This window comes from Callithrix jacchus, chromosome 12 (genome assembly GCF_049354715.1).
Source record: "Callithrix jacchus isolate 240 chromosome 12, calJac240_pri, whole genome shotgun sequence".
NCBI lineage: Eukaryota > Metazoa > Chordata > Mammalia > Primates > Cebidae > Callithrix > Callithrix jacchus.
This window is the reverse complement of record NC_133513.1, coordinates 29647693-29663739: the sequence shown is the minus strand read 5'-3', so window position 1 is coordinate 29663739 and position 16047 is coordinate 29647693. Positions and strand designations below refer to the sequence as shown.

Here is a 16047-nt window from a genome sequence, read left to right as displayed (position 1 = left end):
TGGGGCCCATACCAGCAACATCTCACCACCAGGCCTCCAGGAGCCCAGATGCCTGGGACTCTCAGCATCTAACCGTTCGGCTGCAGCAGATGCAGGCCAGCTTCCCATAGGGGAGATTCCCTGCTGGTAGTGCTGGCAGCACCAGTGGGCATGCCAGGCTGGCACGCTTGTACCTGCCCGGGGGGGCTGTCAGGTTGGGGAGGAGGACCTTGCCCAGGGCAGTAGGAATTTGGCATCTCCTTGGCCTTCTGGTTGGGGTTTTTCGGGAACACTGAGGGAGGGATGCCCTCGTCCTACCCTCTCCCCCACAACCAGTAAGGGGCTCTCATTTGAGAGAAGGATCCAGGTGCAGTTAGCCTGGGTGCACCAGCCCTTTGCAGGCCAGGTAGAGTTGTAAGTGCCAGGCCCGCCCCATCTCTGCCAAGGAAGTAAAAACATCCTAGGGGCTGAGTGCGGGGACTTAGGCCTGTAACCCTAGCACCTTGGGAGGCCAAGGCACAAGGATCACTTGAGACTAGGAGTTTGAGACCAGCCTGGCCAACATAGCAAGACTCCCATCTCTTAAAAAATTCGCCAGGTGTGGTGGCATGCACCCGAGTTCCCAGCTACTCTGGAGGCTAAGGTTAGAGGATTGCCTGCGCCCAGAAGTTGGAGGCTGCAGTAAGCTATGATCACACCACTGCACTCCAGCCTGGGTGACAGAGGGAGACCCTGTTTCTATTGAAAACAACCCCCTAAAAGCCTCCCCAACTCCTTGATCTTCCCTTCTCTGTGATATTTATTGGAAAAAGCCCCATCCCTTCTTAAAAGCCCCATCCCTTCTTAAACCACCTCCCTCCCTCTTTGCACTGCCCCTGACCAGCTGCACGTTGCTGGAGGAGGAACACCCCTTGGAGCTGACTGATCTTATTTTAAACTCATGGCAACAAACTTTGGGGGAGGTACAGCTCCTCTGACTGCTGCTCTGTCTTGTGTGCAATCTGCTTTGAGACAACCCTTCACACCACCTCTCTTCTCAGCCTCCTACTCCCCTGCCCACTTTCTCTCACCTCTTTGAGAAAATAGAAGCAAATTGGGTAGGAAGGCCCTTCCCAGCAACAAACCTAACAAACTGCTGGCATCTGGACTCTTCTCTCCCTCCTGTTCCCACCTGGGGCTCCTCCCCATGGGCTCTAGGAGGGAGGGCTGCATTCCCCCACTGATCACCTTCCTCTCCTGTGCTGTCATTCTTTTTCCTTTTTTCTGAGACAGTCTCACTCTGTCACCCAGGTTGGAGTGCAGTGATGTGATCTCACCTCACTGCAACCTCTGCCTCCTGGGTTCAAGTGATTGTCCTGCAGTCATGCACCTCTATGCCCTGCTAATTTTGTATTTTTAGTAATGGGGTTTTGCCATGTTGCCCAGACTGGTCATGAACTCCTGACCTCAAGTGAGCCGCCTGCCTCTGCCTCCTAAAGGGCTGGGATTACGGGTGTGAGCCACGGTGCCCGGCTGGTATGCCGTCAGTTTCTTCTCTGCGCAGCATCGTCATCAGGGTATTGACGTGCCTACTCTGTCCATATAAAACAACTCCCGTAACCCTATGAGCCCCTCCAACTCCCACCTCTCCTTTTTTCGTCACAGCCAAATTTTTCCAGAGTTCTCTGTGGTCTCACTTTCCATTTCTCACCTCTCATTATCTTTTCAAACCACTCCAGATAGGGCCGGGCACAGTTGCTCATGCCTGTAATCCCAGCACTTCGGGAGGCCAAGGTGGATGGATCACCTGAGGTCGGGAGTTCAAGACCAGCCTAGCCAACATGGCGAAACCCCTGTCTCGACTAAAAATACAAAAATTAGCCAGGTGTGGTGGTGGGCGCCTGTAATCCCAGCTACTTGGGAGGCTGAGGCAAGAGAATCGCTTGAATCCAGGAGGTGGAGGTTGCAGTGAGTTGAGGTTGTGCCATTGCACTCCAGCCTGGGCAACAAAAGCAAAACTCGAACTAAAAAAAAAAAACCCACTCCAGGTATCTTCTGTCTCTGCCCCTTACTTTATGGAAGCTGCTCTATTCGGCGGCACCAGTCACATCTCGTTGCTAAATGCAGTAATTGATCAGCCACTCCATCACTTGGCACAGTGACCATTCCTCTCATGCTGGGCTTTCCTGAAGTCACCTGTTTTAGTTTTCTTTCTTACTTCTCTCAGACTCTGATTTATGGGTTCCCCGAGGCCCCCTTCTCATGCCGACATTCTTGTCCAGTCTTATGATCTTAGGTGGTCTCTATACCACTGACCTCAGCATCCATTTCTCCAGCCCTCACCTCACCCAAAAGCTGTGGGCTTATTTCTAGTCTATGCCTTGACGTCTCCACATGGACATCGATTGGTGATCAGGCTTTGATGTGATTTGCTCTCACCAATGAAATGCAAGGGGAAATGACATCACATGCCTGCACTTCCCTTTTCCATAAATGAATGTTAAGATATGGAAATGGGCTGGGCGCAGTGGCTCACACCTGTAATTCCAGCACTTTAAGAAGCCAAGGCAGGAAGGTCACTTGAGGCCAGGAGTTGGAGACCAGCCTATGTAACACAGTGAGACCCCCATCTGTACAAAAAACATTTAAAATTTAACAGGGCATGGTGGTGCATGCCTGTAGTCCCAGCTACTCCGTAGGCTGAGGCAGGAGGACTGCTTGAGCCTGAGAGGTCGAGGCTGCAGTGAGCTATGATCATGCCACAGCTCTCCAGCCCAGGTGAGAGAGACCCTATTTCCAAAATAAAAATTTTAAAAGTCCTCTGGGTTCCTAGGCCGCCCCAGCTGGCTCTTCCTTGCCTCTTCCCAGCTCTCCCAGCCCCCAACCCCCAGGACTTGGTGCTCCAGCCCACGAAATTTAGATCTGTTTTTCTTTTTCCCTGCCTTGACTGGAGCAGGCCAGGTTGGCGGGGGTGGGGGGTGCCTGACGCGCTGGAAACACACCAAAGCTGCTGCTGCTTTTTTTTTTTTTTTTTTTTTTTTTTGTAGTTAGGAGTCTCACTCTGTCACTGGGCTGGAGTGCAATGGCATGATCTCGGCTCACTGCAACTTCTGCCTCCTGGGTTCAAGCAATCCTCCCACTTCAACCTCCCGAGTAGCTGGGACTACAGAAGTGCACCTCTACGTCCGGCTAATTTTTTTTATTTTTAGTATAGATGGGATTTCACCATGTTGGCCAGGCTGGTCTTCAACTCCTGACCTCAAATGATCCACCCCCTCGGCTTCCCAAAGTGCTGGGATTACAGGTGTGAGCCACTGTGCCAGCCTGGATCTGTTCCAATTTCTGATGTCACTGTAAATGGTTAGAACCAAGGAGCCCGGGAGCCAGTCAGGGACATGGGAGCCAGGAGGGCTGAGGGCTCCATGCTGTGGGGCTGAAGAGTGCTCAGAGGACCTACCGTGCTGGAGGAAGAGCTGCAGAACCCAGGGGCCTCTCTGGCGTCCCTGCCTTCCCATGCCGTTCCCTCAGCTAAGAAGCGATCTCCTCTGCCTAACGCTTTCCTCTCCCATCCCTACCAGCCTTCTACATGACCCAGCCCTTTCACCAAACCCTAAGTCAGGTCTTGTGCGTCTTCTACTCCCATCCTCAACGAGCACTTTCCTGTGATATGGTAGGGGAAGTAGCCACCCAGTACTCAGTGACTCCCCTGGGCCTAGCACAGGAGTTGAGACTCAGTACATGTCTGGTAAATTTCCATTCTCCCGGGCACAGGGGCCTCTTGGGCCACTTGGCTAAGCTATTATGCAGATAGAATGAGTAACATCTGCAAAGAACCCCCAGCACAGTCTGGCCTATGGTACTAGAGTTTAAAACCACAGATGGTAGGGGATAGATGTACAGAACGATGCCTAGTATATTACAGGAGCCCACAGATAGGGACCAGTGTTTCTCAACATTACTGGAAGAATCCTCCGGCGCTGAAGTTGCAGGCTTCTGGGAGCTTTTTTTTTTTTTGAGATGGAATTTTGCTTCTGTTGCCCAGGCTGGAGTGCAGTGGCACCATCTTGGCTCACCACAACCTCTGCCTCCCAGGTTCAAGTGATTCTCCTGCCTCAGCCTCCCAAGTAGCTGGGATTACAGGCACATGCCACCACCCCTGGCTAATTTTGTATTTTTAATAGAGACGGGGTTTTTCCATGTTGCTCAGGCTGGTCTGGAACTCCTGACCTCAGGTGATCCACCTGCCTCGGCCTCCCAAAGTGCTGGGATTACAGGTCTAAGCCACCTCGTCCAGCTGTCCATCCCTAGAGCTTCCAACTCTGAAGGTCTGCTGCAGGACCCAAGAACTTGCATTTATTTTACTTTTTGAGACATCTTGTTCTGTCGCCCAGGCTGGAGTACAGTAGCACAATCATGGCTCACTGCAGCCTTGACCTCCCGGGCTCATTTTCTCACTTCAGCCTCCCCAGTAGCTGGGACTAAGACATACACCACCATACCTGACCAATTTATATATATATATATATATATTTTTTTTTTTTTTTGGGTACAGACAGGGTCTGGCAATATGGCCCAGGCTGGTCTCAAACTCCTGGGCTCAAATGATCCTCCCACCTTAGCCTCCCAAAGTGCTGGGATTACAGGCCAGTCATAAGCCTCCGAGATGGGCTGAAGTTCCTTTTTGTTGCTGTTGACACTGTCTGGCCCTGGCCCCCAGGCTGGAGTGGCACCATTACGTATCATTGCAACCTCTGCCTCCTGCTTCCCAGGCTCAAGCTCTCCTCCCACCTCAGTCTCCTGAGTAGCTGGGACCACAGGTGCATGCCACCACACCTCGCTAATTTTTGTATTTTTTTGTAGAGACAGGGTTTCACCATGTTGCCCAGGCTGGTCTCGAACGCCTGTGCTCAAGCAATCCACACAAGCTTGGCCTCCCAAAGTGCTGGGATTACAGATGTGAGCCACTGCGCCCCGCTCAAAGTTGCATTTAAAGAAATATCCAGCCAGGCTTGGTGGCTCATGCCTGTAATAATAGCACTTTGGGAGGCTAAGGCGGGAGGATGACTTGAAGGCCAGGAGTTTGGAGCTGCAGTGAACTAGGACTACACCACCGGCCTGGGTGATAGAGTAGGACTCTGTCTCTAAAAAAAGGAAGAAAACAACAAAAAGAGAGAAATAGAAATATTCTCCAGATGGTCTAAGGACCACATTCTGACAAACCAACTAATTGACAGATGAGTATTTATTAAGCAGCTACTATATGCCAGGTTCAGGTTGGTCTTTTTCTAGAGATAGAGAAGGGAACGAGAAAAGTCTGTGCCTTCATGGCGTTTACATTCTAGTGAGGGTAGAAAATATCAAGAATATAAATACATGTAGACAGTGACATAAAACAAGTGGGCGGTGGGGACACCGCATGAGCGTGAGTGGCAGGAAGGCCTCTCTCTGAGGTCACTGTGGACAGATGGAGAAGCCAGCCAGCAAATTGGAGGAAAAGCACCCAGACGGATGTCCTTCCCGAAGCTCCCTGAACCTAGGCCCTGAGCCAAGAATGTCTGAAAGGAAAGCAAGTCAAATAGTGAACTTCTCGCCTTTATAATCAAGGCTTCCAGGACCACAGTAGGCAGGACAGAGGAGCCGGCGAAGGGGAAGGCTGTGGATGGATTCTTCCCTTCCGAGCACAGTGCCCCAGGCTTGCTCTGGCTGGGGGCAGAGGTCTGATTCCCCTGCTTCTGGGAAACTCAGCCCACACACCATCTCCCTCACTCCAGCATCCCTAGCAGCTCACACTCCAGGGCTGAGCTGGCAGGGTGTGACAGTACCTGGTCCTGGCACCCCAGGAGCACCACCTATACGGATGGGGCCTCCTTCGTATCCTCCCTGATTTGAGGCCCGGCTCCCTGGGGATCCCAGGGATGGGCCCGGTCCTCAGGATCCCAGAGTACATGACATCACCAAAGAGAGGCTGACCCCATCCCAGCAGGTAGGACAACACATGAGGAAGGTGTGCGACTGGGACCTCCTAGCAGAGGGTGGGGAGCCATGTGGCACAGCGAGACTCCCAGGGCAGGTGGGCAGCCAGGACTGGGGGCTCCAGTATCACTTCTTCTTGGCACGGTCTGCTGCGTCCAGGGCAGCCATGTTGCGGGCGGCTGTGACCAGGTGGATGACGCTGATGAGTGACTTCAGCAAGGCGATGGGGGCAGTGACCCAGAGGCCCATCCGGAACAGCCCCACGGAGCCAACTGCAGGAAGGCAGCAGGGAAGTTGGGGGACCAAAGGAGGGGGCCTTCATCTCCCTGGGCAGGCCAGAGCCCCCTCCCATCCTTCTTCCCAGCCCCTCATCTCCTACCTAAAGGTCCCTCAGAGAAATGGAGCAGGTAGAGGAGGCAGTAGAAGAGCTCATTCCCAGCACACAAGGTGAACAGGACAGGCTGCACACACAGCAAACAGGCCGAGTTACCAAGAGGCAGTGCCACCCCCGTCCCCCAGCATTAAGGAGAGTGCAATCTCAGGATATTACTTCTTTTTTTTTTTTCTTTTTTAGAGACAGGGTCTCACTCTGTCATCTAGGCTGGAATACAGTGCTATGATCATAGCACTACAGCCTCAAAACTCCTGGTTTCAGCTGGGCGTGGTGGCTCACACCTGTAATCCCAGCACTTTGGGAGGCTGAAGCAGGCAGATCACCTGGTCAGGAGTTTGAGACCAGCCTGACCACGTGGCAAAAACCCTCTCTGCTAAAAATACAAAAACTTAGCTGAGTGTGGTGGTGTGCGCCTATAGTCCCAGCCACTCGAAGGCTGAGGCACAAGAATTGCTTGAGCCTGGCAGATGGAGGATGCGGTGAGCCAATAACGTGCCACTGAACTCCAGCCTGGGTGACACAGCAAGTCTCTCAAAAAAAACCTCTTGGTTTCACTCGATCCTTCCACCTTAAGTAGAGACGACAGGCCTGCACCACTGTGCCTGGCTAATTCGACTTTTTTGTGTGTGGGGAAACAGAGTCTCACCTTGTGGCCCAGGCTGGTCTCAAACTCCTGGCCTCAAGCAATCCTCCCACCTCAGCCTCCCAAAGCACTGGGACTACAGGCGTGAGCCACCACACCCAGCCATTACTTAGCTTTTTAAAAATCCTTTCAGAGGCTGCCTGTGTTCCTGGAATCAAGTCCACAGTCCAGCCCTGCAGACCTCTCTGGCTTTATCTCCTTCCCGCCTCTCACTCCCTCCTCTTCCGCAGGCCTCATACTTGCTCCCTGGAGTAATTCACACAGGCACCCCCACAACCAATCCTCCTCCTCCACGCCTAAGCTTACAGGCTCCTCCTCCTAGAGTGACTGGGCAGGCCCTGCTCAGTGCCTTCTCCTAGCCTAGGACCAGGGTTCAGCCCAGGACTTCCCATAGCCAAGAGCATGAGGGACAGGGTGTGCAGGAAACGCTTACCCTTGAGGTGTAGTAGATCCGAAGCACCGGATTCCCAGACAGGTCGATCATCTTGTGACTCTCACTGCCTCGGACCACAGAACTTGGGGAGAAAACAGGAGAACCCACGAGCTTTATGACTACTACCCTGCATCTGATCATCATGTTAGCTCCTATTGTATTGATGGAAAACTGGGCATGGCTAAGGACCAGTATCCTGCCCAAAGCCAGTTACCTATTTGAGGGTAGAATCAGGCTTTAAATGCCACATTCAAAAGCCCCCATGCCCCTTCCTGCAAGCTGTCACCTATTTGGAATCCTAGAATATCCAGCTGGAAGAGTCCTAAGAATTGCTTAATGCAACTGTAAACATGACTGAAGTTGATTCTAAGACAGGCAGATTTGCCTGGGGCCCTTCTACAAAGCAGAGCTAAAAAGGAGCCCTCCCAGGACGCCTAATGCCATCCCAGACACCCTTCCATCTAGGCTCCCCCTGCCCCACTGTAGTGTCTCCAACTGGCCAAGGCCCCCAGAATCACCGCACACCTGTGAAGGTGCAGCCAGTGACTGGCCACATCCAAACTCATGCTGAGCTGGAAGAACAGCGTGGCTCGAGGGTACAGCAGGGCCAGGTTGACCAACAGGCACATGGTAGAGCAGCGGTCTGTCAGCATGTCCAGCATGGCCCCAAACCGGGTTCCTGGAAGATGGGGGCTGTTAGGTGGGCAGGGGCTGTTAGGGTACAGTGGACGTAGGACAAGTGCCCATATTTGGTTTATCACTCCGATCCAGGGTGTAAGTGAAGACTCAAAGTGTCCACCAGCCTGGGGAGGAACGCAGGCTGGAAAACAGGCTCTGTGTGAGGTCAGTGGGCAAAGGTCACCATGACATGGACTGAGAAGGCATGAGAGTGGAGGGAACAGGGTAGGAGAAAGGAAAGCTGTGTCTGCAACTCATCAACCCCAGAACCAAGACTCCAGGGTGAGACCAAGAAACTTGATGCCTCGAGAGAAGCCTTAGAAGTGGGTCTGGAGAACAGATGAAAAAATTAGCCGGGCGTGGTGGCCCATGCCTGTAATCCCAGCACTTTGGGAGGCTGAGGTGGGCAGATCACACGGTCAGGAGTTCAAGCCTGGCCAGCATGGTGAAAGTCCATCTCTAATAAAAATATAAAAAATTAGCCGAGCGTGGTGGTGTGTCCCTGTAATCCCAGATACTTGGGAGGCTGAGTCAGGAGAATCACTTGAACCCAGGCGGTGGAGGTGGCAGTGAGCCAAGATTGCACCACAGCCCTCCAGCCTGGGCAATAGAATGAGACTCTGTGTCAAAAAAACAAAAGAAAAAATTTGTCAATCCTCTAGAAGTCATCACCCTTCCTTCTCCATCCTCCCTCTAAACATGCCTTCTGGAATCCAACTTATACAGGACACACAGTAGGCCTCCAGTAAACACCTGTTTAATGGACTCCCCAACCCCACCCCAGAGATGTCTCCCTCTGTTGCCCAGGCTGGAGTGCAGTGTTGCAATCTCAGCTCACCGCAACCTCTGCCTCTTGGGTTCAAGAGATTCTCCTGCCTCAGCCCCCTGAGTAGCTGGAATCACAGGCCACCATGCCTGGCAAATTTTTGTATTTTTAGTAGAGACAAAGTTTCACCATGTTGGCCAGGCGGGTCTGGAACTCCTAATCTCATGATCCACTTGCCTTGGCCTCCCAAAGTGTTGGGATTATAGGCGTGAGCTGCTGCGACTGACTAAATGGACTTGTATTTAGAGAGACCTTCAGCAGTACCACGGCCATGTCATGTCTTGCTGATCCACACCTCTCGCAAACAGTGAGTTCTCAAGAGCTAGCTTAAATCCCTTTTACTACAAAATCAGTCCATTCTTGCTGGGCGCAGCACTTTGGGAGAAAGGCAGGAGGATCGCTTGAGGCCAGGAGCTGGGACCAGTCTGGGCGACACTGCAAGACCCAGTCTACACAAGTTTAAAAATTAGCCAGGTGTGCTGGCAAGTGGCTGTTGTCTCAGCTATTCAGGAAGCTGAGGTGGGAGGATTACTTGAGCCCAGGAGATGGGGGCTGCAGACAGCCATGATCGTCTCGCCATTGCACTCCAGCGTAAGTGACAGAGCGAGACCCTGTCTCAAAAACAAAAAAAAAAACCAAAAACCTCAGACCATCCTGTTCTGCTTTTTTCAGAGATGGGAATGACAGCCCTCTGACCCTGAGGTCCCAAGGAGGCAGGGGAAGGGGGCAGGGGATTGTTAGGCCCCAAGGCTGGCTGGGAGGGGTGTCGGTCACCTTGATTAAGGGCGCGAGCAGCGTGTCCATCGAAAGCGTCCAGCAGGCCGCTGAGCAGGTAGAAGGAAGAGGCCGTAAGGGGGCAGCAGGGCATGAAGTAGAAAGAAATGACGGCGAAGATAATCCGGGCATAACCTTGAACGGGACGCGGGGAGACAGGGCGGGATCAGGGAGCCCGCCAAGGCCCCTGGCCCTCCCGTCCGATCCGGGGCCGCGGGCAGCACTCACCGATGAGGTTGGGCACGAACATGAAGATATTTTCGTCTGACATCGCGGCGCCCCCCTTGCCGCCCCGGGCCCGCTCTGGAGATGCCAGCGCTGTCCCGGACCCGCCGCGCGGCCCCAGCCTCCGGCCCGGCGCATAAACCGAGCCACTTGCGCCCAGGACCCCGCCGCCCTCACTCGGCCCCAGATGCCGAAGCCCTCAGCAGTCGGGAGCACGCGCCGGCCCCAAGGCGAGCCGGGCGCAGGGGCGCGCGCAGCCCTCCCTTCTGACCCGCAGCCCCCTAACCTCCGCCCGCCCCGCAGACTCTCCCGCCTCCAGCTGCGGTCACCGCTGCTCCAGATGCGCGGGGCTTCCGGGAACCTCCTCCTCCGGGCCAGTCGTTGCAAAATTGGAGAGAGAAAAAAAGGCTTTAAAAAATAGTTGCGGCCCCTTTAAGACCTGTCCGCTTCCTTTTTCCTTTCCTCCCTCCGCCCCCTCTCCCTTGGTTTGTACCAAAACGCAGAGGGGAAGAGGGAGGAAGGAATCATCGACGTCGAGCAAAGGTAGGGACGGAAGAGGAAAGAGCAAAAGAGAAGAAAGCCGAATAAAAATCTCTGATTTTCTTTCGCGGAGGATGTAACTTCCTGAGAGGAAGATAAGGCGATAAAATTCCTCCCTCCAGAGTCTTTGCACCCCCTAGAGGTCAGGAATTTTGGTGGAGCCCGCACTTTTCTCTCCGCCCACTAAGTTTCGAGCCGCCTTTGCTCTCTCAGGCTCCAGGCGGCTAGAGAGGCTCCAGATCGCCCTGCAGCCGGGTTGCTTCTCGCCTGCCCCTTGTGGTGGGAGGATTAGATCGCAGGCTCCATCCCTATGTCATTCTCCCAAGCTTCTCAATCCTCTGGTGTTTGGGGTCACTGCCCCCAAGGAGGCACCTGGAGGGGTATGGAGGGGAGGCTGGAGGACCAAATGGGGCGCGCTAGGAAATGTCTCTGTCTTTAGTTCTAGAACCCCTGATCCCCTAGCAACCTCCGCAGATCTCCAGGGTTTACAGCGGCCAGTAGCAAAACGGAGCTGGCTCCCCCTCTTCCAGCCTTCCTCACCATCTCCCATTCCCTGTCCTCCGCGACCTATACCAGAGGTCCTTAGGCCTCCCCGTCTCCCCTTCTGCCGGGTAGCCCAAGGTTTCCACCCATCTGCCAGGTCTGGGGCGGCAAGTTGGCTGCCTTGGCTTGGGAAAGGGCTTGGGAGGGAAGAAGGAAAGCGAAGCCCCACTGGGTGAAGGGGTGGGTGGTTGTGGAAGGTTCCCCACTCTCCCGAATATATAAGGCAACATTTTCTTTTTTTTTTCTTGAGAGAGGAAATGCAGCGGGATGTTTCCTCTAAAGGCCTTGTTTAAACCTGGACCCGGGGAATGGTGGTGGGCTGGGTTCTGGGGAAAGCGGTCTGGTTTCTCAGGCCAATACAGGCCTCCACTGTTCCCAGGGGGATGGCGTCCACTCCGATGGGGAATGAGGGGGAGAAGAAGGACAGCTGGCCATCTCAAGCTGCACCCTCCTCGAGAGGAGGTCCGGTGAGCGCTGCAGGGGACCGTAGAGGTGGGAGTGTAAGGAAGTGAAGGCCTCCCAGGCAGTGGTGCCCGTCCCAGGTCTGAGCCTTGAGATTCCAGCCTCAACGCTGAACCCTGAAGCCCACCCCGATAGCCCTCAGCACTAGACCCTGACTCTGCACCACCCCCCAGTCCACCTCTCCCAGATCCAGAGCCTTCTAGCTAAATCTCAAGACCCAGTACTCCAAGACCAAGCTCCTTGGACCCGGAGGCCCCAGCCTGGGAGCTCCCACACCCAGCACTCCCTTATGTGAGCTCCCGGGCTGAACCCCTCCGCCTTTTCCTTTCCCAGGCTTCATTATGTAGTTCTGAGGAATACCTGTCCCGGATCAGTGCAGAACTCACGGAGGAGGCTTTATTTATGGCTTGCTGCCATTTGAATCCTGTGCCCATCAAAAAAAAGCAGACACAAGACCAAGCGACTCAGATATCCACACATGGTAACCCCTGCCTCAGGATCACTGTCTAGAGAACCACTGCCCCCTCCCTCCATGCCTGGTTCCAGTCCCTGAGCCCTCCCACCCCTAGCTGAGCCCTCCAGGAATCTGTGCCCATCTCGCCCCTCTCACAGCCAGCTCTAGGACCTGAAAAGCGACCCCTCACCTGCTAACCCAGTGCCCACTCCTCACTACTGGCCAAGAATCCCCTTAGCCCCATCTGCCCTGGCCACATTCTCTTCCTGGCCATGGGGATAGTCCTTGCTCTGACTGGGGCCTCTATTTCCAGGATTCTTCACCAAGACCCGAGGCACAGACACCCGGTGAGTGAGGCTTCAAGGGAGATGCTCTTTGTCCTGTGAGAGAAATGAGGAGCCTGGAGGGGAGAGAGCGGGGGTTTCACCACATCCCAGCAGGGTAGAGGGATTTTTGAACTGTGTACTTCCATTCTCTTCTGCCCTGATCCTCAAATTCAGAATTCTCAGCCCTCTCCTTTCTCTTCCACCATCTCCAGCTCCGACAGAAACTGTACCCACACCAAGTCACACCTCCTGACAGCCCGTCGCGAAAAGGTACATGCAGGGTCCATGGATGCCAAGGCTATTTGATATTAACCAAACCTTTTGAGTTTGCACTATATGCTGGGCCCTGTCTTAGGTGCTTGTGACACAAAAATGAATGATACAGTCTCAGCCCTTGAAGAGGTCACACTTCAGTGTGGGGACAGACAAGGATATGACCAATTACAATACAGTATGGATAAGTTTCCATAATAGAAATGGAAGCAGTGAGATCGTACTCTTATCCCAGCCTTGATTTGGATAGGAGGGAAAGGAGCCATGGAGCTTCTTGAAGGAGCTTCTTTAGCACCTAAAGAAATCATTTTCTGCCGGGTGTGGTAGGTCACGCCTGCAGTCCCAGCACTTTGAGAGGCCAAGGTGGGTGGACCATGAGGTCAGGAGTTCAAGAGCAGCCTAGCCAACTTGGTAAAACCCCATCTCTACTAAAAATACAAAAATTAGCTGGTGTGGTGGTGCGTGCCTGTAATTCCAGCTACTCAGGAGGCTGAGGCAGGAGAATCGCTTGAACCCAGGAGGTGGAGGTTGCAGTGAGCTGAGATCACACCACTGCACTCCAGCCTGGGCCACAGAGCAAGACTCCGTCTCAAAACCAATCAAAGCAAAAACAAAACAAAAAATTAGCCAGGTGTGGTGGTGTGTGCCTGTAATCCTAGCTACTCAGGAAGCTGAGGCAGAGAATCGCTTGAACCCGGAAGGCAAAGGTTGCAGTGAGCCGAGATCGTGCCACTGCATTACAGCTTTGGCCACAGAGTGAGACTCTGTCTCAAAAAAATAAAATAAAATAAAAATTAAGCACTTACTATGTGCCAGCACTGCTTGAGGGCTGGAGTGTTGCAGTGAGCAAAACAGAGTTCCTGCTATTGAGGCTTAAAAAATTAGCTGGGCATTCAGCAACCCCATTACTGGTCCCATTATAATCCATAGGATTATAAATTGTTCTCTTATAAAGACATACGCACACGTACGTTCATTGCAGCACTGTTTACAATAGCAAAGACCTGGAACCAACCCAAATGCTCATCGTTGATAGACTGGATAAGGAAAATGTGGCACATATACACCATAGAATACTATGCAGCCATAAAGAAATGATGAGTTCGTGTCCTTTGTAGGGACATGGATGAATCTGGAAAACATCATTCTTAGCAAACTGACACAAGAACAAAAAATCAAACACCACATGTTCTCACTCATAGGCGGGTGTTGAACAATGAGAACACATGGACACAGGGAGGGAGGCATCACACACTGGGGTCTGTTGGGGGGGAATAAAGGAGGGACAGTGGTAGGTAGGGAGGTTGAGGAGGGATAACATGGGGAGAAATGCCAGACACAGGTGGCAGGGGGATGGAGGCAGCAAATCACATTGCCATGTATGTACCTATTCAACTATCCTGCATGTTTTGCACATGTACCCCAGAACCTAAAGTGCAATAAAAAATATATATTTAAAAAAAATTAGCCAGGCTTGGTGGTGCACAGCTATGGTCCCAGCTACTCCAGAGGCTGAGGTGGGAGGATCACCGGAGCCCAGGAGGTTGAGGCTGCAGAAAGATATGATTGTGCCACTGCACGCTAGCCTGGCTGACAGAGACCCTGTCTTGAGAAAAATAAAAAAGACATGAGTCTTGGGTCTAAAGAGTGAAAAGGCTCTTGTCTCTTTCATGGAGCTCTTCCTAACTACCTGTTTGGAAGATGAGCCCGCCCCTCTTTGATACTCCTGGCCTCTCATGCTTCTCCCTTTTATCCCTAGAACATGCCTCAAAACTCCTCTTTTGCCACTCGTTAACCACTTCCGTTTGCGGGGACCTCATGGTCATAAGCAGTATCATCCTGAAGCCGTCAAAGTTTTCTGGATTCATCACCGGACCCTCCAGCCTCAGCCAGCAAGGACACCACCAGGAATGAAAGGCTTTAATAAAGAGACAGGGATCCTTCCCTCCCCCAGCTCATGCAGTTCTCTGGTGTGGTTTCTCTGGGGTAGACGTGCAGGAGAGGGTCCTTTTTTTTTTGCCGGATGTGGATGCTGGATGCGGGCATATGATTGGAGTGTTTGTTTTGTTTTTTAATTGGTGGCCAGGTGTGGTGGCTCACACCTGTAATCCCAGCACTTTGGGAGGCCAAGACAGGTGAATCACAAGGTCAGGAATTTGAGACCATATTGGCCAATATGGTGAAACCCCATCTTTACTAAAAATACAAAAAATGAGCCTAGTGTGGTGGTACCCACCTAAAATCCCAGCCACTCAGGAGGCTGAGGCAAGAGAATCACTTGAACCCAGGAGGTGGAGGTTGCAGTGAGCCAAGATCATGCCATTGCACTCCAGGCTGGGTGACAAGAGCAAAACTCCATCTCAAAAAATAATTTTTTAAACATTACATAGGCTGGGTGTGGTGGCTCACACCTGTAATCCCAGCACTTTGAGAGGCCAAGACAGGTGGATCATGTGAGGTCACAAGTTTGAGATCAGACAGGCCAATATGGGGAAACCCTGTCTCTACTGAAAATACAAAAATTAGCCAGGTGTGGTGGTGCATGCCTGTAATCCTAGCTACTCGGGAGGCTGAGGCAGGAGAATCGTTTGAACCCAGGAAGCGGAGGTTGCAGTGAGCTGAGAAGGAGCCACTGAACTCCTACCTGGGTGACAGAGCAAGACTCTTGTCTCAAAAACAAACTTTTTTTTAATTACATAAAATGTAGTTAATTTGGAGAAAAACTCTTTAGACAAACAGGCTATAAATTCCTGATAATGTTCAAAAATAGATATAGTGGGCTGGGCGTGGTGGCTTACTCCTGTAATCCCAGCATTTTGGGAGGCCAAGGCGGGTGGATCACATGAGGTTGGGAGTTCAAGACCAGCCTGATCAACATGGAGAAACTTCATCTCTACTAAAAATACAAAATTATCTGGGCAAGGTGGCACATGCCTGTAATCCCAGCTACTCAGGAGGCTGAGGCGGGAGAATCGCTTGAACCCAGGAGGCGGAGGTTGCAGTGAGCCAAGATCTCGCCATTGCACTCCAGCCTTGGCAACAATAGTGAAACTCCATCTCAAAAAAAAAAAAAAAAAAAAAAAAAACTGGAAAAGGACACCCCCAAGGATATAAAGCTCAAATTGGTATCTGGGTCACAGATATGCCTAAATTGCTAAGAAGATTGGGGTGGCGGGGAAGAAATGGTGTACTTGAATGGATACAAAAATTCTCCAAAGGGGGTTGAATTTTAAGCAAACTGGTCATAAAACAAATTGAAAACCCAGGCTTGGTGGCTAATGCCTGTAATCCCAGAACTTTGGCAAGTCAAGGAAGGAGGATTGCTTGAGGCTAGGGGTTTGAGAGCAGCCTGGGCAACATAGCAAGATCTCTTTCTACAAAAAATTTAAAAATTAGGCAGGCACAGTGGCTTGCACCTGTAGTCCCAGCTACTCAGGAAACTGAGGCGGGAGGATAAGTTTGAGGGTGCAGTGAGCTGTGACCCCACCACTGCACTGCAGCCTGGCTGGCAGAGCTAGGCCCTGTTTCTAAAAAGAAAAAACTGA

The 16047-nt window shown here is 52.3% G+C and overlaps 2 protein-coding genes across 11 annotated transcripts; one reads left to right on the top strand and one right to left on the bottom strand.

The window, feature by feature from the left end:
- Nucleotides 1-5182: 5182 nt before the first annotated feature.
- CDIPT (CDP-diacylglycerol--inositol 3-phosphatidyltransferase) lies at nt 5183-10329 on the bottom strand. 5 transcript variants are annotated; one of them, XM_035267387.2, is made up of 6 exons: nt 9908-10329; nt 9680-9814; nt 7927-8094; nt 7402-7483; nt 6311-6392; nt 5183-6203 (listed from the first exon to the last, which is right to left on the bottom strand). In XM_035267387.2, the coding sequence occupies exons 3-6, from the start codon at nt 8061-8063 to the stop codon at nt 6058-6060; spliced, it is 447 nt and encodes a 148-aa protein (XP_035123278.1). In that variant the 5' UTR covers nt 8064-8094; nt 9680-9814; nt 9908-10329; the 3' UTR covers nt 5183-6057. The 5 variants fall into 5 exon arrangements, with proteins under 5 accessions (XP_035123278.1, XP_002756094.2, XP_017834344.2 ...); XM_002756048.7 differs by having other exon boundaries at nt 7927-8080; XM_017978855.4 differs by having other exon boundaries at nt 7927-8080; nt 9680-9729.
- Nucleotides 9072-14458, top strand: LOC100894378 (putative protein T-ENOL). Of its 6 annotated transcripts, none has more exons than XM_035267388.3 (6): nt 9072-9212; nt 11367-11454; nt 11783-11930; nt 12217-12250; nt 12442-12499; nt 14262-14458. In XM_035267388.3, the coding sequence occupies exons 1-6, from the start codon at nt 9136-9138 to the stop codon at nt 14295-14297; spliced, it is 441 nt and encodes a 146-aa protein (XP_035123279.1). In that variant the 5' UTR covers nt 9072-9135; the 3' UTR covers nt 14298-14458. The 6 variants fall into 6 exon arrangements, with proteins under 6 accessions (XP_035123279.1, XP_003734479.2, XP_009007661.1 ...); XM_003734431.6 differs by lacking the exon at nt 9072-9212 and adding an exon at nt 9427-9496; XM_009009416.4 differs by lacking the exon at nt 9072-9212 and adding an exon at nt 9780-10447.
- Nucleotides 14459-16047: the final 1589 nt, after the last annotated feature.

Excerpts from the sequence above, each read along its gene's own strand:
- LOC100894378 (XM_035267388.3), top strand. The coding sequence starts at position 9,136 with ATGGACTTGTATTTAGAGAGACCTTCAGCAGTACCACGGCCATGTCAT. Across the intron at positions 11,455-11,782 it reads CCTCCTCGAGAGGAGGTCCG|GCTTCATTATGTAGTTCTGA; the intron begins GTGAGCGCTGCA and ends TTCCTTTCCCAG. Across the intron at positions 12,500-14,261 it reads TGACAGCCCGTCGCGAAAAG|AACATGCCTCAAAACTCCTC; the intron begins GTACATGCAGGG and ends TTTTATCCCTAG.
- CDIPT (XM_002756048.7), bottom strand. The coding sequence starts at position 9,950 with ATGTCAGACGAAAATATCTTCATGTTCGTGCCCAACCTCATCG. Across the intron at positions 6,393-7,401 it reads GGATCTACTACACCTCAAGG|CCTGTCCTGTTCACCTTGTG; the intron begins GTAAGCGTTTCC and ends CTGTGTGTGCAG. Across the intron at positions 6,204-6,310 it reads TTTCTCTGAGGGACCTTTAG|TTGGCTCCGTGGGGCTGTTC; the intron begins GTAGGAGATGAG and ends GCCTTCCTGCAG.